The following is a 23,490-nucleotide window of genomic DNA, read 5'->3' as shown; positions in this document are numbered from 1 at the left end:
TATTACAAATCAGTGTTGCATAATGTGAGCTTTCTCGAGCCGGGGGATTTCGCTTTGAGCGGCGGAGCATGCTCATTTTTCCTCCACTTTCTCCTTCTTTCTCTCTCTCTCTCTCTCTCTCTCGTTCCGGGTGGGCATCGGCCGTCGAAGAAGTATCTGAATATTCAGATGTTCCGCGGGATCGTAGGCAGACATAATAGAAATTCTACGGGCGTAAAACGTCCCGAATTGTACCGGGCGAATTAGCGTGGTGGTGCCGCGCGAGCGAGCGTTTGTACCGGGGTGTCTAACAGAGAGGAGAACAAGCGGGTGGAGATTATAAGCAGTACAATGTGCCAGTACCTGTGCGTTTTCAGTCGTGGACTGAGTGGCAGTGGAAGTGGAGGTCTTTTGAGGCGGTCAGTGGGAGAAGAAAGAAAAAGGAGACGGGGAGCGACCGAGGGAAGAGAGAAAGAACGAACGGGGAAAAAAGGGAGAGAAAGAGAGAAAGACCTCGGGGAGATATCTCCCCTCGGACGATGGTCCGTGGAGAAACGGTATGCGGTTCTGGAATTTCGTCCTTTTTGTTGTGCTCGCGGTGGCCTCGTGTGATTTCAATAGACGAAACTCGAAGTCGCGCCGCGGGTTCCCGCTGCGCGTATTCCACGGCGACAATTCCACAGCGATGGCCTCCCGCCAGAAAGAGAGAGAGAAAGAGAATAATATTTCAGCTGGCCGCCGAATAAGAATCATCCCGAGCGACAATCGTCTCGATCGAGGGAACGACCCGCCGTTCGAATCCGTCAAAAACGTCGGCTCTTGAAAAATCTATCGACGTTAAGATCTGCATTCTCTCCGGTCCATGCACGACTAGACTCGCTCTTCTCTCCGCGGGGAGAGGAGCAGTCGCTCGAAACGATCCCGTCGTCATCGTCCCAAAAGGCGACTCGCCTTTTTGCGGTTCATTGCCGCGCGACTTCTTTCACTCCGCCGATGTTGTTCGCGGATAGTCGGGGGGAAGTGTTTTGACACACATGCGGGGGTGTCGCCGGTCCTTCTCGGAAAATACGGCCACGTTTTTCCGTCCGCGCACCTGGCGCGTGTTTGTATGAATATTATCGATCCTCGGGTTTTTTCAACGTAAAGATGCTCCTGCTCTTTTCGGGCGATCACAGAATTGATCGGGCGCTTTTCAGAAAAAAGTGCCTGAATTTAATTCGAGACTTCGTCCTCTGGGAGAGAGAGGAAGCGCGGGTAATACGGAATATCATGATTTGCGGCCTGTTAAGGCCCGATTTGTCATTTTCTGGTTAACTTGCCGGTAGAAATGTTTTCGAGATAAATGAGGTAAATGATTCCGTTTTACCCGATCTACTCTATATTACTCTTCCAAAATCCACTTACAAAAAAATTTATTTAACATTAAATTTACTATAGATAAACGAAATCCTTTAGGAACACGTTATGAAAAAACACTTGGCATTACAACTCGGTGAAAACTAATTTCTGTTATATTTAACTGTTTGCTATTTATCTTAAAAAAACCTTAAAATATTCCATAATACCTTCCTCTTCAACCAATGTGAAAAATTCAAGGGATCGCATCTTTGCGTGTTGCTTGAAAATTATTCGATTGTCCGGTATTTCCTAATCGATCGTTCGCATCAACACCGCGATACGCCTTTGCGCCGGTCGTTGACGAATTCCTCACCTGTCACGAATCGCGACCGTAACTCGCGTCTTATCATCGCCGCGATAAGCGAGCGCGAGCGGAGTTAGCCGGAGAAAATATTTCTCGACGCTCTCGCACTCCCGGAGCACGCCCACCGATTTGATTTCTCCCCCCACTCGCTCGAGTTGTTCCGATTCTTTTTCTCGCCGTGCCCTTCTAAAGAAGACGTTGAAAAATGAACAGGATGACGATTGTGATTACGAGCGGGCGAACAACGGCGACGAGACAGACGGACAGGCAGACGGCGGTGGCGGCGGCGGTGGATGATGATGATGATGATGATGATGAGCAAGTAGAAGATTAACGTAGCATTAAAGATGCCATCCGCCTTTTCTTTCTTTATTCCACGGCTCTAGCGGGAGGGACCGAGCCGGTAAGAGAGAGAGAGAGAGAGAGAGAGATCAAGAGAGAACGCGCACTGTGTATAAACGTATCGTCGGAAATTGTTCGTTTTCTGTAATCCGTGACGGAGCATAAAACTCGACGTCCGGGAAGGCTCATTAACGGACGGGGCGACTGAATGCTGCTGTATTGTCCGTGGCAACGGGACAGGTAACGGCGATAAGAATTAGGACGTTGACGTCGACGACGACAAACCGAGATCTCATTGATTCCTCGTCCTCCTCCGACAGGCAGAGGCGGTGAGTGGCTGGTCTCGTAGTTCCGGAAAAAAGAAGAGGAAAGTAAAGGACGTTGCCTTGGTAGGGAGAGAGAGAGAGAGAGAGAGAAAGAGAGAAAGAAAACGCGAGAGAAAGCGAGGAGAGAGAGAAAAAGAGAAACTGAGGGTGAGAGAGTCAGAGAGAATGAGAGAGAGGGGGGGGGAGAGAAGCAACGCTCGCCGAGGGGTTAAGCGTAAGGTGTTGGAACGCATCGGTCTCTTCCTTTTGGCGGCGCGTCGCGAGGTCGGGCCGCGCGCTCGAATTCAAGCGGGGGATGACGGATGATCGAGACATCAAGCGGTCGAGCGAGCGGACGGCTCGCTAATACGAGGAGGAGGCACCGAAAAGTCGCGTCCGCGAGCGAATACAGATATGAGATCATATCTGCGTAATTAATTGCCCGTAAACTTCGTCCTGAATAATTAAGTGGAAACTGCGAATTCGCGAGTGCGCGGCTCCTTTTCCCACTTCTCCTCCTTTTTTCTCCCTTCTCACTCCTTTTTTCCTCGTTTCTTTTTCTTTTTTTACGACCGTGCCGTATCTCTCATCGAGGATCTCTTTCGGTGGGAGCGTATGAGAGGAGGAGAGAGAGAGAGAGAGAGAGAGAGAGAGAGAGAGAGAGAGAGAGGCCGTCTGACGATTCCTCGGATTTCTTTTTTCCACCAGCGAGGGTACAAAAGTATTAAATGACGACCGTGATACTTAAGTAACGAAGCGAGATCTCGGATTCAGCCGAATGTCGCGCGCCAGAAGCGACTATCTCTTCGATCGGTATCTCGCTATCGATACGTAGTTGTAAACTATTAGTGGTAAAATTTCGAATTTCGAATTTCGACAGAGAGCGAGCAAGAGAGGAGGAAGGAGATAGAGAGTGGAAAGAAGGATAGCTTATTATAATTAGCTAGCACACGAGGCAACGAGTGGATTTTCATTTTCTACGTTTTATTGCGCATCGCCGGATGTAAATCATACCTGCTGAGCCGCTTGAAAACGGGCGGAAGAATTTTAATAGCCGCCATAAAGGTATAATCGAGGAAACGCGCGTGATGCTCCGCGTAACTGATAAACTCCCCCTCCCCCCTCCCCCCCGACGTTGGTGAGGTCCGCCTTTATCGATCTCTCGGCGGATTCCCACCGTGCTCGAAATGTCCTCGTCTGTCGCTGCTCCTTCGTTCGCGAAATACGCGAAGGAACGGCCGGACGGAAATTGGATGAGCGGACGCGACGTGTCGGAGATTGCAGAGATTAGTCTCAATGGCCGTATTCAGCAGAATGTTTATTTCACTGTTGGAAGTTTTCTGTGCTAAGATTGGATTATTCCTCTGGATCTGAAGGATCAAGAATAATCCAATCTCGCTCTCTTAAGTCGAGTCAGTGAAAGTGTCACTAACTGAATCGGTGAAACGGGATTCTGCCGATAATCAATGAGTATTCATCAATTTTTAATGGAAACTCCTCCACTTGACCCTTTTGTCTAATACTTCATTGATTTTGACAAAAAGATTCCTTGCAAATCGTGGTTGAATTTATCAGACGGTGAACGAACCAAACCTGTTTTGGTTGAGGGAAAATAGAATTTCTGGTTCTTACGAAATTGTTTTTCCGTCTAATACATTGGTTACACTTCACAGAGAGCGATTCGGAAAACGTTCAACAGTCGCGAAACAAACACTCCGCTGAACGTGGCGAATTTTCAGATGAGCTTCGAAATTTCAATGACGCGACACCCGACTTCAATTTCGGCACTTGTCGCCACGGCTTAAAAGCATAATGATGAAGCTCAAGTGCGTCAGGTGTTTTCCGATGCGTGCAATCGCGAGCGAGGCAAGTGCGGCCGGCATTATACGGGNGGGGGGGGGGGGGGGGGGGATTAGTCCGTATCGTCCGCGCGACGCGCACGCTGGTAAACGCGGATAACAAATAATCTGCAAACACGCCGAAGTATCGCGTAACGGCCGTGCGTGCGTGCGCGCGCGCGCGGCCGTCTGCGAAATAGAAAGAGTTAATTGCGGGGTTTAACGCGTTTAACCGTGCATTATTAATCACGACGGCCGGCGTAATTATCGCCGGCCATTATTAGAAGCGCGCTCGCTCGCTCTCTCTCGGCCGTTCGTACTCACGCGCGCACCTCAGCGCCCGTAACGCCGCGTCCCTTACCTGTACCGACCGTCCCGTGGATATATTTAACCGCGGGAAAAATGAGTATCACGCCTACATTTCGCAGGACCCACCCATGGTCGCGAGGACGGACGTGTGGGCTAGCGCGACTCGAATCTCACACCTTCGTGCGTTAACGTCAGCGGGCTCGGGAGAGAGCACTTCCTTAAATCAAACGCCGTGCCACTTACGCCACCTCGCCACGGTGCGAACGCCATGTGTGTCGTGCTCGGGTGGCTCTCTAACGAACCACTGTCCCTACTCCCAACCTATGGTTCTAACAATGCTAAGCACACCCCGGCGACCGGTCCCTTCGCCCGATCTCAAGGCGAGAGTAAAAAGTTCTCTCGCGGGTGTTGTGCGTGCGTCAGCTCGTTATTCTTTTCCGCGTGCGCGAATTCATCGCGATAACGTGTGCACGACGGTGCAAGGCCGGGGAATTATTCCGACGTTCCGGCGAGCATGAGAAATATCGATGGCTGAGGAGTGATACATCTGTCTCGTGTGTGCGAAATCGGAAGTTTCCGGGAGAAACGAGACCGTTCGGAGATGCATTTTGTTATGAACGACTGGGAGATACGAGATGTTCACATTGATTTTGCGCGGGAAAAAATCAGTATCAAAATCCGAGATTCGTGCTCTCATATATAAGCGAAAATATATAATCTTGTAAGATTTGCTTGTGTGAAAACATTTTTTAGTTCCACTAAAAATATCGTATTCTCATCGTTCAAGGATAATTTTTATGAATTTTGAGAGGGAAAGGTATGGGATAGAAAGAACGATGACGTCGAACCGATACAATTCTTAGCTTGAAGATATCGTTCTCTCGGTCCAGTATTTTTTCCTCTCAATTTGTGAAAATTCTTCTCGAATAACACAAAAATATGATATTTTTAGTGGAACTATATGTACAGAATTTCTTCATATAAACAAATTTTATCTTCACGTATAAGATTATATACGCTTGATTTATTATACGTGAGAATATGAGTCTTGAATTGATACTAATTTTTTTTCTGTGAAGTTGGAGAATAAGGGAACTGATTTCGGCTACGAACTCTGCAAGTCGAGAGAGAAGATTTCGAGCTCGCTGAAGCAAAAGCCGGAAAATGGAAAATTTTTACGAGATATCATTCGTATCGACACACAGCATCTCGTCGTCCAGGCGCGATAATTGAAGTCACGCTTCGTGGGAAGCGCGACCTTCGTGAAAAGGGGAGAAGAGAGAGAGAGAGAGAGAGAGAGAGATTGACCGAACGGACAAAGTATCGATGATCGTTGCCGCGTTACAAAGGGTTAGACAAAGGGCGCGCCTGCGACTGCACCGCCGCAACCCCGTGGATTCAGCCGCTACTAGCCCGGCAAAAAGCCGACGACGCGGACCCGATGATGCCGTCCGCGCGACGAAAAAGAGGACAGCTTTACCCTCCGTAAGGGAGCGCGCGGGGGAGAACCGACCGACCTGCCCGGACCTGAACCCGGTCCCGTGGAGGCCCCGAAAAGACGTTCGTTCGGCTCCTGAGAGCGGCGCAAAAACGTCCGAACTCTGCAGAGTCGGTTCCCGAAGAGGATCCCACAGCGAGCGACGAAAGTAGGAGGAGAGAAGCTTGCGACGAGGCAAGAGAGCGAGGGGCAGAAAACGAGAGAAAGAGACTGTCTATTTATGGAGAGAGAGAGAGAGAGAGAGAGAGAAAGGGGGGAGGGGGAGAGCGAGTTATTTACTACTCCAAGATTAGCTTTTCAAAAATTCCGAAGTGAGAGTTCGAAATTCGTCCGTGGCCTTCCGCAATAAAAGATACCGAAATGACTTCCCACTGATAATTGGATTTTCTCCAATACTCCGAGAATTAATAGTTACATTTATCCGTAAAATACATTCATCACCTGTGTCTAAATATGTAAGAAGAAAACGAGTAGTGTGAGGACTTCACTTTTCGGCCTTCTCGCGCGGGGAAAGATGAACTATCTGTGGGGAGTAGAGTTAAATTTAAAACTCATACAGAGAGAGAGAGAGAGAGAGAGAGAGAAAGTCTTACAAGTGCGTCTTACAGAGTTGTTAAAGACAGGGCAGAAACGAGGCGAAGAGCGGCCGAACGGTGAGAGCGAGACATGACGCGACGGCGGAGAGGATCTTCAGAAATGAAGCGGTACGCACCGGGGGTAGAAGAGACGGGACCAACTGCGCACTTCTCTCTCTCTCTCTCTCTCGACGGCCTCCGAGGCGTGCGCGAGCGCGGAGGTAAGGGCTGCGCCTGTATGCGCCCGCTCGTTCGAGATCAAGTTTTTCTCGAGTCCTCGAACCTCCGGGAGAGCGGCCAGGGGCCAGCCCGAACTCGAATCCGAGTTGATTTCCTGGCACGCGGTTCATCTTGTCGTTTATTCTCTCCCACTTTGCCATACCGCCTCCTCTTCCTTATCTTTCGCTCCCCCGTCTTCGCCCGATCATCATCCCCTGCTTCCCTCCGTGCCTTGTCCGTCTTTTCCAATTCCGCGGCACAGGACTGGACATGTCACGACCGTTGATTCCGGACTCCGTCGAGGGAGAGAGAGAGAGAGACTCCCGGATTTCCCGCGAATTCGCGCCAAATACCGCCGATCGAACGAAACAGTCGGAGCCCCCTACCGGGTCGAAATTTTTAATTTTTAATTCAAGTCTTCGAGCGGAGAAAACGGCAATAACTTTCTCATCTTCAGCATCAAAAGATATCACAACAGAAGATCTTTGAACGTTTAATGTAGAACTAAATTAAACTCGGACTAAAATTTCGACTCGGAGTACCACGAGAGGAATCTATCGTGGAATAACGATGGTATTTAGGGTTTTTTTTAATAATAAAAGATCGTTTAATTTGACTTTTGATGAATGAATGAAAATAGGATTTTAAAGGGACAGGTTAGAAAAAGGCAATGACGTGCCGCTTTAACCTCTGCGCTCTGTCCGAGCTATCGTGGCAGCGATCGGGGGATTCAAATTCGCCCCGGAGATCTTTGACGACAATTGTGCTCGTCCAAATTATGCAACTCGTGACAACGAGTAGAGAAACAGCCCCGGTGTAAGTACGGAATAAGAAGCGCGAATTAATTAGGATACGCTGCGTTCTAATAGAACAAGACGAGACGGCGGTGGCGGCGCGGCGCTTTCGTATAAATTTAAAACGCGCCCTGTAATTTGAGGAAACGTCCCGGGTCCTAAGCCCTATTTATGCAGCACTGAACCGGCTGTAAACCGTTCGTATTCACGATCTCCCTCCTCCGCATCCTTTCTCTCCCTACTACGAGGGCTCGTCTTTCTCCCCGCGCGAGTTGTCCTTCCACCCATCACGCCTCATCTCTAGAGATTCCTCTTCTTGTTGCCTTCCCCCCGTATCCCCTCCTCTCTCTCTTTCTCTCTCTCTCTCTCTACCTCTCCGTCTGCCAACTTCGTCTCTTTCATCTCTCTATCGCTGGCTCTAATTACACTAAAGGTATTGTTGCGTAACGTAATTCTCAGTTGGACGAATTATCGCGTCTGGCCAGCAAAAGACACGCGACACGTACGTTGCCGCCCTAATTATTGTGTCATCGAGAGTGAGAAGGAGAAATTAGTGAATGCCGGTTATATAGAGTCCGGTGAGGAACGATCATAAATAACGCCGAGGATGAAATGTCGAAAGTTCCCCCGATTCCTTTTGCGCACATTACGCGTATAACGCGCGCGCGTATTACACGTTCCTTCGTCGAGTTTCTTACGTCGTCGCCTACGCGACACGCGAGTCAGAACTTGTAGGAAGAAGAGGCCCGTGCGTCTCATTTTATCAATTTTGCATGTTACTCTACGCTTCTCGCGTTTTCAGTAAGAATTTTTAATCAGAACTTTTAACGTGAGTTAAATGTTAACGAGGTATTTCTCAGTCCCAGGAATTACGTAAATCGGATAAATTATTATCGCAGTTGCATTAAGATACTCCGCCCCGACGAAAGAATGGCGTGGCGAGTGGGAAACTGAAATCGAAAGGCGATAGAACCCCGATAGAGCGTGTAATTAAATAATTATAATACTTGTGTTTCGGCGGCGACGTCAATATTTGGATAAGGAAAATGGATTCCGTCGACTTCCACGGGAATCACACGCGGGGTGTGCGCGCCCATTTAATAAAGATTTCCTTTCAGAGCCCAATACATCATTAGTATCTCCCGGACAATTAATCACGCGTGTGAAATTATTACCTGTATTCTATAAATCCGTCTGCAGTTCGTTCAATTATGATGACGGCGACGGAAATGCGATGGGTGCGCGAAAAAAAAGATTTTACCGGCGCGGCAAATTTCTCAGTCGCTGTACGGTCAGCAAAAACATTTGCTTGAAACAGCAAAAAGATTTATTGGGATAGCAAGAAAATTTGTCAGGGGTATTAATTATATTTGCTGGGTATATGGCCAGCAAAATAATTTGGTCACGCCAACTAAACGTCCTGCTACAACAGTGAAATTATTCTGTCCGTCCAACAAGTTTTTTTGCCGTGCGCGTCACACTGAAGAAAAATTCACTATATTCAAGTAAATAATTGCTAAGCGGAGTATTGCAATAATTTATTTTATTTGGATTAAATGTAAATATCACTTAAACGTAGCACAGTGGGAGGAAAAAAGTGCTATTTAATCGAAATAAAATAAATTACCGCAACACTCCTTAGTAAATATTTACTTGAGCGTAGCAATTTCTTTTTTTCGGTGCAGAGTAACCGAGAAATTTGCCGGCAAAATATTTTTCTCCGTGTGAGCGCAAAAGCCGGAGGATCGGCTTGGCATATCGAAAAATCGGTGGACCCGCGCCACCCGCTCTCGAAATCGGCTCGATCGCCAATTCCTCTGTTCGCTCGCCGCGGGGTCGGGCGCGACAATAATAATCATCAAACGACAGATAATGATAATAACGATAATTCCGTCTTGACGAAAACACATCGGGACACTTTTAGCACATATACGCGCGTCCCAATAACTATCATTATCACCCCCTCCTTGCTTTTTTTTTTGCACATTCTACTCACGTCGGAATGAATCCTTATTGGATTGTCTGTAAACAAAAAAGTGGCTCCGTCATTCTGGCGCCAAGTGTGTAACTGTAATTCCGCGCGATACCTTTCGCCGTTTCGGCAATTAAAATATTCTCGCCGAATCTCTCTCTCCCTCTCCCTTTCTTCCTCTCGCGCGCGCGTAGATGACAACCTGGTCAGACGAAGGGGCGAACGAGCGAGCGAACGAGTCCGCGGTCTTATCCGGCAATCGAGAAATTACATTACGCGAGGCGCGCGCGCGCGCTCGCTCGCTCGCTCGCTCGCGCGGTACGGGAGTGGCGACGGTAGGGAGGGGAGAGAGGAGGAAACGCTCGAGAGAGCCGGACAAAAAGCACCGAATATCTTTCAGGAGCCGACGCATCATTAATATCACCGGGCACGATCAATCAAAAGACGTAGAACTCACTTTAGTGGACGTCGTACTGGGCCTGCCGCCGCCGAGGCCGATGGCGTACAGCTCCACCTCGTACCACTGAGCGCCGGTTTCCCGATCGAGAGCCGCCGCGGTGGACAGCACGCCCGTCTTCGTGTCGACGTCGAAGAGCCGGTCGACCTGGAAGCCGGTGCCGCCGGCGGTCACGTTCGTCACGTAATACTCGAGCTCGAGGTTGGAGGAAGAGCGGCGCGAGCGGGCGCTCACCCGCAGGATGCTGGTGCCCACCGGCTCGTTTTCGTACACGTTGCCGTCGACCTGGCCGCGGTGCTCCCACACCGGCTGATCGTCGCCGTCCTCGCTCGGCACGATCAAGGTCACGTAGGTCTCCGAGGAGCGACGCTCCGCTTGGACCGCCTCGTCGGTCGCCCGCACGCCCACCTGGTATTTGAACGCGCGCTCCAGGTAGTGCGCGTTCTTCGACGACGGGTACGGCAGTTTCATCGTGAGGTAGCCGTGGCTGCGCTCTATGCGGAACATGTCGGAGTAGTTGCTGCTGGAACGTAGCAGCTCGTAAGTTACCAAGCCGTTGGTGCCGGTGTCGAGGTCGCGTGCGAGCAGCTGAGTCACCAGGACCTCTTCGGGGGACTTGTGCTGGTGGTGGTGCGGGTAGTTCGAGCGGCTTACGTGTCGCGGTAGCACCACCGCCGACATGCTGACGAAGATCGGCGCGTTGTCGTTGACGTCCTCGACGATTACGACGACGACCTTCTCGGCGGACAGCCGAGCACTCGGCGGCTGCGCACGGTCGGTGGCGACCACGACCAGCTTGAAGTTGTCCACCTCCTCGCGGTCGATCGGCTGCAGCGTGTGTATCACACCGCTCGAGGGGTTGATGCCGAACCGGCGCACTTGATCCTCCGGCTCCTGGCTGAGGATCGAGTAGCTGATGACCCCGTTGTCGCCCGAGTCCGGGTCCTCGGCGGTGATGGTGACGATCGGCGTGCGCACGAGGATACCCTCGCGAATCTGCCGTACTATCGCGGTGGTCGGGAACACCGGCGGATTGTCGTTCGCGTCGATCACCTCGACGATCAGAGTGGTGACCGAGCTGAGCCTGGGGTGGCCGTTGTCGCTGCAGGTGACGTTCAGCATGTACCGCTGCAGATCCTCGTAATCGAGGGGCTTCCTCAGGTACAACGTACCGGTCAGCGGGTCGATGTAGAAGGTGTCCCTCCGGTTGCCGGCTGATATTGCGAACGACAGGTCGCTGTTGTTGTTGAGGTCGATGTCGGTGGCCTTGAATCTCAGCAGCTCGGTGTTGATCGGCGCGGTCTCCAACACGGAGATCCTCGGCTTGTTGTCGACGAAACGCGGCACGTTGTCGTTCTCGTCGGTCACCTCGACGCGGACGGTCGCGCTCGACGACAGCCGAGTCTCCAGGCCGGCGTCGTGCGCGACGACGGTCAGCACGTAGCTGTCGAAGGTCTCGCGGTCGAGCTCCTTCACCAGCGAGATCTGCCCGGTCGCCTCGTCGATCATGAAGTTGCCGTGCTGATTCCCGTCCTCCAGCGAGTAGAACACGTCGCCGTTGAGGCCCTCGTCGGCGTCGGTGGTGTACACCCGCAGCAGTTGCGTGCCGATGGCGGCGCCCTCGCTGATCTGGACGTCGTAGGGCAGCCGTTGGAACTGCGGCACGTTGTCGTTCACGTCGGTGACGTAGATGGTGACCTTGGCGCGGTCGTGCAGCCGATTCACGCCGTTGTCGGCGACGAACACCTCCAAGGAGATGGAGCTACGGCCGGTGTTGGTCATCAGCAGCTCCCGATCGAACACGCGCATGGACTTGATGAAGCCGTTCTTCGGGTCGACGATGAAGTCCTGCTGGTTGGACGGCAGGGAGAATATGAGGTCGGCGTTACGGCCGACGTCGCGATCGGTCGCGAGCAGTTTGCCGACGAAGGTGTCCGGGGGCTCGTTCTCGCGCAGGTGGAAGCTGAAGCTGCTGTTGGTGAACTCGGGCGCGTTGTCGTTCTCGTCGATTACGTGCACCACCATCGGCACCACGGAGCTCCTGGCCGGCTGACCCTGGTCCGACGCGGTGATCTCGAGGGCGTAGTAATCCTGCTGTTCGCGATCGAGCTCCTTCTTCACGTACACCTGCCCGTCCGGGAAGATCCCGAAGCGACCCTCCGCGTTCCCGTCGGTCACGCTGTAGAACACCTGACCGTTCGCGCCGAAGTCCGTGTCGGTAGCCGTCAGCCAGAAGAAACGCTCGTTCACAGGCGTGGATTCGGGCAGGGATGTCTCGTAGTTGGTCAACTTGAAGACCGGCGTGTGGTCGTTCACGTCTTCGATCGTCACGCGGACCTGATACTGCGCCGACAACGGCGGACTGCCGGAGTCGGTCGCCGTCACCTCCAGGTGGAGAATCGTGCCGGGCGGCGCTCTGATCGGCTTGCCGAGGTATATGATACCGGAGTTCTCGTCGACCTTGAACTGCTCGCCGGGATTGTGCGTCAGGGAGTAAACGATCCTGGCGTTGGCGCCGGAGTCCCAGTCTCGGGCGCGAGCCAGACACACCTGCTGGCCGACCGCCGCGTTCTCGTTCAGCAGTATCTCGTCTCCCCATTCGCCCTTTGGGAACCTCGGCGGGTTGTCGTTCACGTCCTCGACGGTGATGTTGACGATCGTGTGGCCGTACGCGAGATTGGCGTGCGCCAACAACTGCAGCCTGTAGTAGGTCTCCTGCTCGCGGTCCAGGCAGCCGGCGGTACTGATCACGCCGGTGTGCGGGTCGATCCTGAAGTTGCCCTTCGGATCGCCGTACACGATCGTGTAGTCCACCTTGGCGTTGCCGTATTGCGGCGTGGTGCGCACCGTGCCGATCTCCCTGCCGAATCCCCTGGGCATGGAGGTGCAGTCGCCCCTGTCCTCGGAGACCTTGAAGTCGTAGCCGTTGTAGTTGTCGAACTCGAGGTGCCTCAGGTTGTCCTTGCGGACGATCTCCACGATGGCGTTCGTGAGCGTGATTTGGTCGCCGGTGTCCCTCGCCGAGATGGTCAGCTCGTACAGGCTCTTGTATATGACCTTGGCCGAGCCCTGAAACGCGACCTCGCCCGTTCTCTCGTCGACCGCGAAGAGCCCTTCACCGCCGTACTCCAGGGAGTACCTGACTTGCGCGTTCTCCCTGGCGTCGGCGTCCGTCGCCGTCACCTTGCCCAGCACGCTCCCCGGCGCGGTGTCCTGAGAGATGGACATCAGGTATCGCCAGGGGTAAAAGACCGGCGTGTTGTCGTTGACGTCCTCCACGGTCAACACCACGGTGGCCGTCGAGGATTGCACGGGCGTGCCTTGGTCCTTGGCTATCACCAGGATCCGATACTCCGCTATGGTCTCTCGGTCGAGGCTGACCTTGGTCGTCAGCTGACCGCTGAGCATGTCCAACGCGAAGGTATTGGGGTAATCGTGCAAGACGCTCGGGTGGAAGTAGTAGGCGACGCTACCGTTGGTACCCTGATCGTTGTCCACGGCGGTGAGGGCGGCCACCAGGCTCTGCGGAGGCGTGTCCTCCAACAGGGTGACGTTGATCATGCTCTCGGAGAAGCAGGGCGCCTCGTCGTTCTCGTCGAGGACGGTGACCTTCAGATGCGTGGACGCGTACTTGGGATTCGGGCCGCCGTCCCGAGCCGACACGTGCAGCTCGACACTGCCTTTGACCTCGCGGTCCAAGGTGGCCACGGTGGTAACCAGGCCGGTGTCGCTGTCGATGGCGAACCAATGCTGCTCGTTGCCCATGGCGAACTCGTAGTGGATCTTCGCGTTCACTCCGGTGTCCGAGTCCGTCGCCAGGATGCTGGCGACGAAGCTGCCGATCGGCGACAGCTCCGACAGCACCGCCGAGTACTCGCTCTGCTGGAACACCGGCTCGTGGTCGTTCACGTCGTTCACGTGGATCACGAGGAAGGCCGTGGAGGATCTGGGCGGTACGCCTTTATCGGTGGCTACCATCGTCAGGTTGTACTTGGGTATCTCCTCGCGGTCCAACCGACCGTGGACCCGCACGATGTAGAGGCCCTTCGTGTGCTCCAGCCGGAAGTGACCGAGCTCGTTACCGGAGCGGATCTGCACGGTGGACCGGCCGTTCAGGCCCTGGTCGGTGTCGACCACCGCGACCGCCGCCACGATCGAGTCGTTCGCGGCGTTCTCGTCGACGGTGGCGAACTGGAGGCCCGCGTTCGACGGGAAGAAGGTGAACTCGATCTGGGGCGTGTGGTCGTTCGCGTCCAGCAGATTCACCGTCACGTAGGTGCGGCCGTCCTGTCGGGGCGAGCCGTGATCGCGAGCGAAGACCGTGATGACGCAGCTCTTGGGGCAACCGTCCTCCCGGGGTGACACGTTGCACATCTGCTCGGGACACCTCGGGGGCTCGGCGGTGGTGATCGTGCCCGTCTCCGGGTCTATGGTGAACTTCCGCTCGTTGTCCGGCAGGTAGTACGTCAGCTTGGAATTGTCCTCCGAGTCCTTGTCGGTAGCGTGCACCGTGAGCACCTTCGTGCCGATCGGCGCGCTCTCGTTCAACGACACGACGTAGTCGCTCTGCTGGAAGACGGGAGGATTGTCGTTCACGTCCAACACCGTCACGTTCACCAGCAGGTAGCCGAGCCGCGGTGGCTGGCCACGGTCGCGAGCGCAGATGTTCAGCGAGTAGTATTCCACCTGTTCGCGGTCCAGCTTGCCCGTGGTCTCCAGGTGGAGGTACGACGCCTCACCGGTGGGATTGGCGGTGACCTGAAGACGAAACTTCCCGTCCGTGTTGCCGTCGACGATGAAGTAATCGTCCAGGACACCGTTATCCGGCGTGTCCCTGTCCGTAGCGGCGTCCAACAGCAGCTTGGTGCCCGCCACGGCGGACTCGGAGAAGCTCACCGCGATGCTGGCCTCTGGAAATTCCGGATCGTTGTCGTTGATGTCCAGCACCAAGATCCGCACCTCGATCGGGTACGTCGGCAGGCTCGAGAGCACGACCAGGTCGAAGCGATCGCTGCTGAGGGCCTCGCGATCGAGCACCTTCGCCGTTCTTATCTGACCGGTCTCCGGATCGAGCAGGAACTCCTGCGGCAGCTCGTTGAATCTGTACGTGAAGTCGGACTTGACAGGTATCTGACCGACCAACGTTCCCCTGGGCTCGCCCTCTTTGACCTCCAGCTGCACCCTCGTGTCGACCGCTCTGCTCTGCATAGCCAGGCCCATCGCGGCGCTGTCCTGAGGCAACATCGGTGACCTTCGTGGCACCAGGCGCGTGACCCTTTGAGGTAGGTTGCGCGTAAAATACTCGGACGCCGTGCGTCGCTCCAGGTCGCCGCCGGCGGCGACCCGGCCGCCATGTTGCTCCACCGACAGGAGTCCCAGGAGCAGGGCTAGGACCATCGATCTCCTTATGATCATCTCTTCTTGTCCCGCGACACGCCCACCTGCCTTAGCCAAAACCCTCTACGACTCGTCGGCATAAAAATGCGTACGCACTACCTGTCGTTCTTCCTCCTCATGGTGGCCGGTGATAATCTCGTCCTTCACGTCTACGTAGTACCGGCGCATTGTACACGCGACATTCTAAGGATGGAGATTAATCGCGCGCGCGACAACGTGAATCGCCCAGTTGCCGTCGCATTTCCTTTCTTTTTCTCTTCCCCACCTGGACCAGGGTCCCGATTTAAACCCGCGCACCCGAAGGTGGGTGCTTTCTTTTCCGTCTCTCTTTCTCCCTCTCTCTCTCTCCTCTTTCTCCTCCTCCTCCTCCTCCTCTTTCTTCCCTCTATATCCGTTTCTCTCTTTCTCCCGCTCTCTCCCCTTATCTCTCCCCGTCCTTCCCTCCTTCTCTCCTCCTTTCCCTCGCCGCTGAAAGTCAAGTGTACACGAGAGGAGACTTCACCCGACAGAGAGGGCAGTGACCCGCCGAGAGCCGCGCCTCGCGAAACGCGTCTGCGGATGCTCATGCGAGCACGCCGGACGTTTCTTCTCGCTTTTCCGATTATCGGCCCGGCCGGATCGTGCCGGCGACCTTCCCGAAAACGGGATTCCGCGACGAGATCCTCCACCCGCGGCCGCTGTTGCTGCACTCCTCTTCCGGCCTCTCCGCTTCGGGCATTCCTACGTCACGTGCTTCGGGGCTCGCCCCTCGCGCTCTGTCATATCTCTTCTTTATTTTTCCCTCACGACGAGTACCACGACGGGATGCTGCGAGAACGCACACTGAACGGCGAAAGCCGAGGCACACTCGACGCGACCTCCGGAGGTCGCGAAACACTCGGAATCCTCCACGGAAAATCCACGGCCCTGTTATCACTGATACCCGAGATGCAGAACACTGGACACAGGAACGCGGGCGGACGAGGGTCGCGACGGCCGAAGCACAAGAACACGGTATGTACGCACACGCGTAAGTAGCCCCCGTGTGTACCCTCGCGGCGGTGTACCGATTCGACCGAACGAGTTAGTAACCGAGCCTCTCGGGCGAAAGAGACGGTCCCGCGATTCACCCTTCGCGCGCTCGCCGGGCTCTCGCGGAAATCGTCGGGAAGTTCACGCGATCGCGATGCTCGAGTTCGCCGATCGCGGGGAGCGATCTCACGAGCTCAACAACGGGTTCGCTAGCGCGCGCGCGCGCGCCCGTTCTCTCTCTCTCTCTCTCTCTCTCTTCACGCTCGCCTCGGGGTAGACGTTATCCGAGGGGTGAAGAAACGATAAGCACGCGCGGGGTGGCGAACGAACGGGGCGAAGGACAGGGTGAGGGGGTGCGGATGGGGGGGATAGGAAAAGGGAAGGCAAGAGGCGAAAAACCGGGGCCGAATGAGCGCGACGACGAGTAGTAAGGGCCCACCGAAAGAACGCGCACCGCGGAGAGAAAATCGCCTTCCCAAGGACTGATCTGACTCGACTGAACCAAGCCGGTCTCAGAACTTCGCCGCTGCCGGGAGAGGCATTCTTCGGGCTGGCTGATGCCGTCCCTCTCTGATCCATCGGGCCCCAACGTGCTGTTTCGCGTTCTCCTCCTCCCGCTCGCGACTCCTCCGTTCGCTCGCTCTCTCTCTCTCCCTCTTTATTCTGCCTCTCCCCTTGCAACCCCGCGCAAGACCCACCGATACCACCTTCTCCGTCCGCTCCGAGAGACATCGTGACTGTAGCACTCCGTCCCTCTCTTTCTCTGCCCGCGTAAGTCCCGCTCGCTCTCACCGATATCGCTCCCTCTCCTTTCCTCTTCCTCGCGTCCCCCCTGGCCCCCTCTTTCGTGTCAAGAAACGTTCGACCTCCTGTCTTCGTCGCTCTCTCCTCTTCTTAACATTCGTTTCGCTCGCTCTTATCACGGTACTCTTTCCCATCTCCCTCCTCTTCCCTCCTGCCCACTCCCTTTCCCTCCTATCTCTTCGTTTATACCACTACCTATCGGCATACGTGCCTCTTTGTCCGTCGTACAGATCGTACGGTCTCTCCTTCGCACTTGCTCTTCGTCGGGGCCCGCTGTCTCAACCGGGGCCTCATTCTCCTGCCTCCCCCCTTCACCCCCACCTCGCCCCTCTCCAGCCTTCCCTCTCCGCCATCTTCCACGCGCGATCCTTCCACCTTCGACTCGCCTCGCGCATCCCGCCGTCGTCTCGCTGAGATATTCTCCCTTTTGCCCTCGAGGAACGAGCAATGCGGAGGCTCAGGTATGCAAGATGGCCGCCGTGTGCTGGAGCCTCGATGCGACGAGGACGTTGCTTCGCTTTGACGGGAGTGAGGAAGACACGATGAAGACGAGAGAGAGAGAGAGAGAGAACGACGAGTTGGTGAGAGAAAGAGGAGGAGAAAGCAAAAGAACGAAGGAAAGGGACAGAAAAAGAGAGAGAGAGGCAGCTAGAGCGATACCGAAGACCGACGAGAAAAGGGATGACGAGGACGGAGAACAAGAGATGAATAATGCGTGGGGGAGGAGGGGAAATACCTGGAAGGGCGAGCAGGGGGTGCGGGCTGCCACGCGGAGAAGCGCGGCGATGGCAAAGGGACGACGGGGAGGGAGAGTGGGCGAGAGTCGCCGGGGTCCTCCGGACCTATCCGGGCGCTGTAGATACATATCCGCGGCCCTACGCCACTTTTATAACTAATCCGTTACCGCAATCGAGCGTTCCGCTCGATCCTCTCGGTCTTCTACCTACGAACTAAGCTCACCGTCTCCTTCTGGTTCTCGCCTTCTCGCCGCTCCTCTCTTTCTCTCCGACGCACGCACGCAGCTCGCTTGTTCGCTCGTTCGTTCGCCTGCTCGCTCGCTCGCTCGCCTGTTCAACCGTTGGTTTCCTTTAATCTAGTTTACTGGGTATGATGCTGTATGAATGGGTATGCTATGTACATCGGCTCGCCCTTTGATAAGTCCGCCGATTTACGTACACGGGACAAACCTTTTCCCATCCTTCTCCACGTGTCGCACGGCTCCCCGTCCCCTCAGCAGCTACCAATCTTCTCCCCGATCGTCGCTTCACGTTGTGAGCCCCACGGAACAGGCGACAGATCGTTTCGGATTGACTCACGTTACGTGGGCTCAGATAAGCGTGAGAGTACGAGCACGCTTTTGACGAGCACCCTGGAGGAATGAAGCCCTTATCTATCGGGTGATGTCGGGAAAAATGGACGAGTCGCCGCTTTGACCTGGAAAACGGTGGAAATCAGAGAAGCGTTCATCGATGACAATACGCGACGATACGTTTAGACACATACCTTCTCGTGTGGAATGAGCCGCGGCGTAAAGTGCATTCGTGAATTAGTGATCATGTAAAACGGTCGCCTTATCTCTGCGCAAAAAAGAAAGAATATAATTGTAGTTAATGACTTGTAAAAATTGTAGTAATAACAATAAAACACGGTAAAAAAATTTGCGTTAATTTAACGCAAGATGAATATGTGAGAAAATAATACAAATGTTACGTCAAAAATTACCGCATAATTAAGTGAAAATTAACTAATTTGTCAACACTGAAATATAAAATATGTTAACACTTACACATATTGAATATCGACTCACACAGAAAATATTGCGGTAACATACACAATGTGTTAAATTAACACAAGCGTATGTTAAAAAATTAATGTCACTTTTTTTATAATTTTCATAAAATTTTTTAATAATTTTATCAGAAATTTAACACGAAAATTTGTTAACAAAAACTGACTTCAACACAAAGTGTTTCTCGCTGTGTACGATGCAACTAACTGTATATATTTTTTGTCGAACGGTGAAATCTGAACGGTTAACTATTAAGACAAAGAGGCGGATCGAAGCTCGACTCGAGGACTTGTCTCCCGTCGACGGATGCAACAGAACGTTGAATCGCTCGCGAAAGCGCATGATTAATAATCCCGCGTTCCACGGTGGTAACGCGCGCGTTCCGTATGCCATTTGTTGTTCCGCGATATTAGAAAGGTCACGACCCGACGGAGGTAACCGGTGGGTCGGGGGGAGGGGGGGGGGACGAGAGCGAAGGAATCCCGACATTTATCCGGATATGGAAAAGCCGGGACACTGTGCGCGCCAAAATCATTAATTACATAAATCCGCGCGCGTATCGCGTTTCCTTCAACGCAAAAATACGCGATCTTGATCGATAAGAACCGTCCATGCGATGTATTATATGACGCGTCGTACGCATTCCCGTTGCGTCGACGAACCACCAGGTTAGTCCAGGTTCCAGTCTCCGACAATTGGTCTGTTCCTTCCAGCTGAACTGGCTCTGAGCTAGTTCAAGAAATTTACATACACATCTTGAAGCGCGCGTACAAGATTCTCACACTTCGGTGTACGTAAATTTCTTCAACTAATGCGGCTGGTTCAGCGAACAGACCAATTATCGTAACAAAAATGCCTACGTGCGAACTTTGGCGACCTCACCTTGGCTCACTCGTTTGTAAAGATGCAGGTCGCGTGCGACCGTTTCCGTTCTGATTTCGTGCCGATTTGGTGTGAAATGTTTGAGCATCTTGCCGGAGCACAATATACGCGGGGGAATTCGTATTTTCATCGTTACGACGCTAGCTGATCTGTTCGCGTCTTCTTTACTGAATTCGGTAATAACCCATGATGCCTCATGATGCCCCTTCCGTCGATAAAGCAGCGCTCCTACGATAATATGTCAGAGGTCGATATATTTTATTCGAGTTTTCGTAGAGATGTCAGCATCCCTCAATTATGCTCGGAGACGGTAATGTTTAATTTGCAGTTCTAATGAAATTATCAGTCAATACTATTGACTATCGATTCAAATGAACGCACATGTAACTCGCTCAAGGTAGCAATATCATAAAAAGATTTCAGAAATTCGTTGAAATTTGCACTATATATAGATTTGAAAATAACCTAATTATTGACACGTAATTTGAAAACGATTAATCATTCGAAAACTGAGATATTAGCAACTGAAAATGAGGCTTTGTATTTCATTGAGTATTCCGCATATTTTACAGATTTCAAGTCTTATTGAAAAACTATTATATTTTTCAAGGAAAACTGAAAAATAAATCTGTATGTCGCTAGAAATTTACTATCATTTTTTTCCCATTTCTGATATCGTGTAATCAATATGGCTGCTAAAAATAATTAAGCCGAAGAAAAAGACGAATAACATTCAGTGGTTTGAGAAATTTCTTAAACACAATAGAAATTTCCACAAAGGATTTTATGGCTGAAAACCACAACAGATGGCAGGATGATGTAAATATCTTCCATTAGAAAAGAAAAAAAAAAATTTCCTAAAACTGAAACACGTGGAACAGATGGACCATATATTAGGATTAGAAGGAAAAATAATACGAAAGAAAGCTATTATAAAAAGGTAATACAAAACATGAGATAAAAATCTGAAACATATGGCATTACAATGGAAAAGAAAAAGAAGGATCTCTATGATTGTAGAAACCAAACTAACAGCTCCAATAATTTATGGTACTATAATGCCAAGATTTATTTACAAAAACATATCTTCCTTAAGTTAACGTATTAAAAAATTATTTTTTTTTAATTGGGCCTACTACTTAGGTGCACCATAAGCGTCCGGCATTCGTTCTATCGTGTATCTGTGCTGAGATACGTACATTATTGGCACACCCGGTATTTTTCGTATCCGCCGCTTCAGATCTTTATCATTAGTCGCGACGATGTAACATTTGTGCTGCAATAATAACACAATGCAATAATACACAGTTTAGCGTTTCTGTTTCTCCACACTAATTCAAATCAAATTTTTATCACTCATGTTATACACAGACATTTCTTAAATTTCTATCATGAGATACATGTACTTACTTGTGTAACTCTGTTTACGATACAATCGTCTGCATATGTTCCTCTATGCATACAGGTTAATCGTTCGAATCGTGGATCCTTGATAATCTTCAACGCTAATTTATACTTTTGTCCAAGCTTCTCCAACTCGCCCATCACACAGTCTGTTATATATGGTATACACTTTGCATAAAGGCAATGCATCATATTTTGTATGATGTCCAATTTGTTCTTGATGGAAAAATTGATGAAGTTCGTATCGATTAAGATGTGGTACGGTGGACCAAGCTGCGTGTTGTATTGGAAAAACAACGCAGAAGATTGTTGTGGCCTTAAAACATAAGACATCTTACAGTTTTAAAATATAAATATATTTCATAACATGTAATCACTTTATAATGTTGTATACAAAAGTATTTTGTTACAGATAAACTATTGAATTACTCATTAAACTAAATATCTGACATTACTTACGCTTCTGTAACTTTTATCTTAGCCTTGTCTTCTTTTGGAGCTTTCTTAGATGGTTGCCGTTTCTCTGGTTTTCTGCAAAAGAGTTTGATCTTGTTCTATTGTTATACATTATTTAGGAATATTTAACAATAAGATGTTGGAAATGTGAAATATCATATTAGCTTACATTCGTGAATCACTCAAACTGATCATCTTTTTCATCTGAGCGAATCTTTGCATCACTACCTTACGCGTTTTTTTATTTTTCCCCTGAAACAAATAATTAATTCTATAATACATCCATATAAATTGTGAATATAGAATAAAATATACTTAGAAATTTGAAAACAATAAGTAAATATATATAATCTTATAACTCGTAGATTTAAGGTTATGTGTGCCTTTCAATTTATAAATATATATGATTTTAATGCGTTGCTTAGTAAAAATAAAATTCTTACCATTGTAATAATTTTCGTATATTCAGCTTTTATCGTAAAAGTAACAATAAAAGAGTGAATATATGCGAATGTATAACAAACATTCAAAACACGTAATAAATGCAATCTTAACTTTCTCCACACGTGATGCTTCTGTATGACTGCGTTCGTGAATACTCACTGAGCGTTGAATATCTTTCAATTGGCCAATCAAAAAAAGAAAGAGCAAAAATTTCTTTATCATGATTGGTTAATAAACGCTATTCTATTCGAGTAAAATTTCTGAATGCATCCCAGTGTAATATTTCCGAACGCAGTCTAAATTTTACTAGCGGCTGCATTTCGAAACTTACAGCCAATAATAAAATTCTATAGTTTATACAGCGTTTTCGAATTGCTGACTTAACTTGGAGTCATCATACTGCGTATCGATTGGTGCATTTCTGAAAATGCAGAGTTAACCAGTTGGTTAGATTAACTGGAGTTGATGAAAATGGAAAATGGAAAATTTTACTGCTTAAATTTTTCTATATGCTTCCGGCCTAAAATCAAATTTTCTTATTGGAAAAGAAATTGAATGAAATGAGTTCTACACTATTAAACATTTTTATTCGAAGAATTTAATAGCTGCGCAGATCGAAGCCGAGATGAATGAAGGAGATTATGTTGAAGGAGATTATGTTATCTCTCGAAGGAGATTATGTTGAAAAATAAAATTTATTTTCTCCGAGAAAATATATTTTACTTGTTTTTTCATCAAACTATTCAAACTTTTATTTTCGTATGAATGTACTGGCATATTTATATCTCGTCGATATGTTTAATTGCAGTTATATAATTTTAAATGTAACAATAACTTTATATCGAAATTACGCTTGAAGTAATATAACTGTAATTAAACGTGTCGACCGAGTATATATATAAATATACATATAAACTACGATGTTACTGAAGTAGAAGAACGTTGATTTTCTACAATCAGGCAATTAAAGATTGCAACACTCTATCTCGGCCATGTGTCTCTTGAGAATTGAGAAAAAATTACTTTTATGGACGTGGGACGCTTTGGTAAAACCAGTTTGTGAAACTCGTCGGAAAAAAGTATTTCGCAATGGATCACCTGACTCGTTGAAAAAAAGGTTTTACAATGAGTCATCTGACCTCGCACGCCGCAGGTAGAGGCTGGAAAAGAATTCGAGAAAATTAACCCATTAACTGCCATTAACTGCCAAATTTGTTTTTTGAAATTTTTGGCCGGATAAGTTATATATATGCACAAAAAGTTGTGTAACAGTATAATTATATTCAAATCACAATCCCCAAATGAGGATCGTG

General features: G+C 50.5%; 2 protein-coding genes across 2 annotated transcripts in view; both read right to left on the bottom strand.

Moving 5' to 3' along the window:
- LOC106747787 (cadherin-related tumor suppressor) overlaps window positions 1–15,296 on the bottom strand; it is a 90,809-nt gene extending 75,513 nt beyond the window's left edge. Inside the window, exon 1 of the mRNA XM_014625687.1 lies at window positions 9,991–15,296. Within this exon, the coding sequence (XP_014481173.1) occupies window positions 9,991–15,234 (5,244 nt within the window). The 5' untranslated portion in view covers window positions 15,235–15,296. The remainder of the gene's footprint in view (window positions 1–9,990) is intronic.
- Window positions 15,297–20,902: 5,606 nt separating this feature from the next.
- On the bottom strand, window positions 20,903–22,321 carry LOC106747585 (rRNA-processing protein FCF1 homolog). The gene is made up of 5 exons (XM_014625227.1): window positions 22,177–22,321; window positions 21,903–21,985; window positions 21,737–21,808; window positions 21,284–21,593; window positions 20,903–21,149 (listed from the first exon to the last, which is right to left on the bottom strand). Exons 1-5 carry the CDS (start codon window positions 22,177–22,179, stop codon window positions 21,009–21,011), a joined length of 609 nt encoding a protein of 202 aa, XP_014480713.1. The 5' UTR covers window positions 22,180–22,321; the 3' UTR covers window positions 20,903–21,008.
- Between the last annotated feature and the right edge of the window lie 1,169 nt (window positions 22,322–23,490).

This window comes from Dinoponera quadriceps, unplaced genomic scaffold (genome assembly GCF_001313825.1).
Source record: "Dinoponera quadriceps isolate SergipeBrazil2010 unplaced genomic scaffold, ASM131382v1 scaffold1395, whole genome shotgun sequence".
In the NCBI taxonomy this organism is placed as follows: Eukaryota; Metazoa; Arthropoda; class Insecta; order Hymenoptera; family Formicidae; genus Dinoponera; species Dinoponera quadriceps.
This window is presented reverse-complemented; position numbering and strand designations above follow the sequence as displayed.

What these genes read in the sequence shown, in the direction of transcription:
- LOC106747585 (XM_014625227.1), bottom strand. An exon ending in AAGATAAAAGTTACAGAAGC is followed by an intron (nt 21,594 to 21,736) that starts GTAAGTAATGTC and finishes TTATGTTTTAAG; the next exon opens with GCCACAACAATCTTCTGCGT. An exon ending in TCGTAAACAGAGTTACACAA is followed by an intron (nt 21,150 to 21,283) that starts GTAAGTACATGT and finishes TTATTATTGCAG; the next exon opens with CACAAATGTTACATCGTCGC.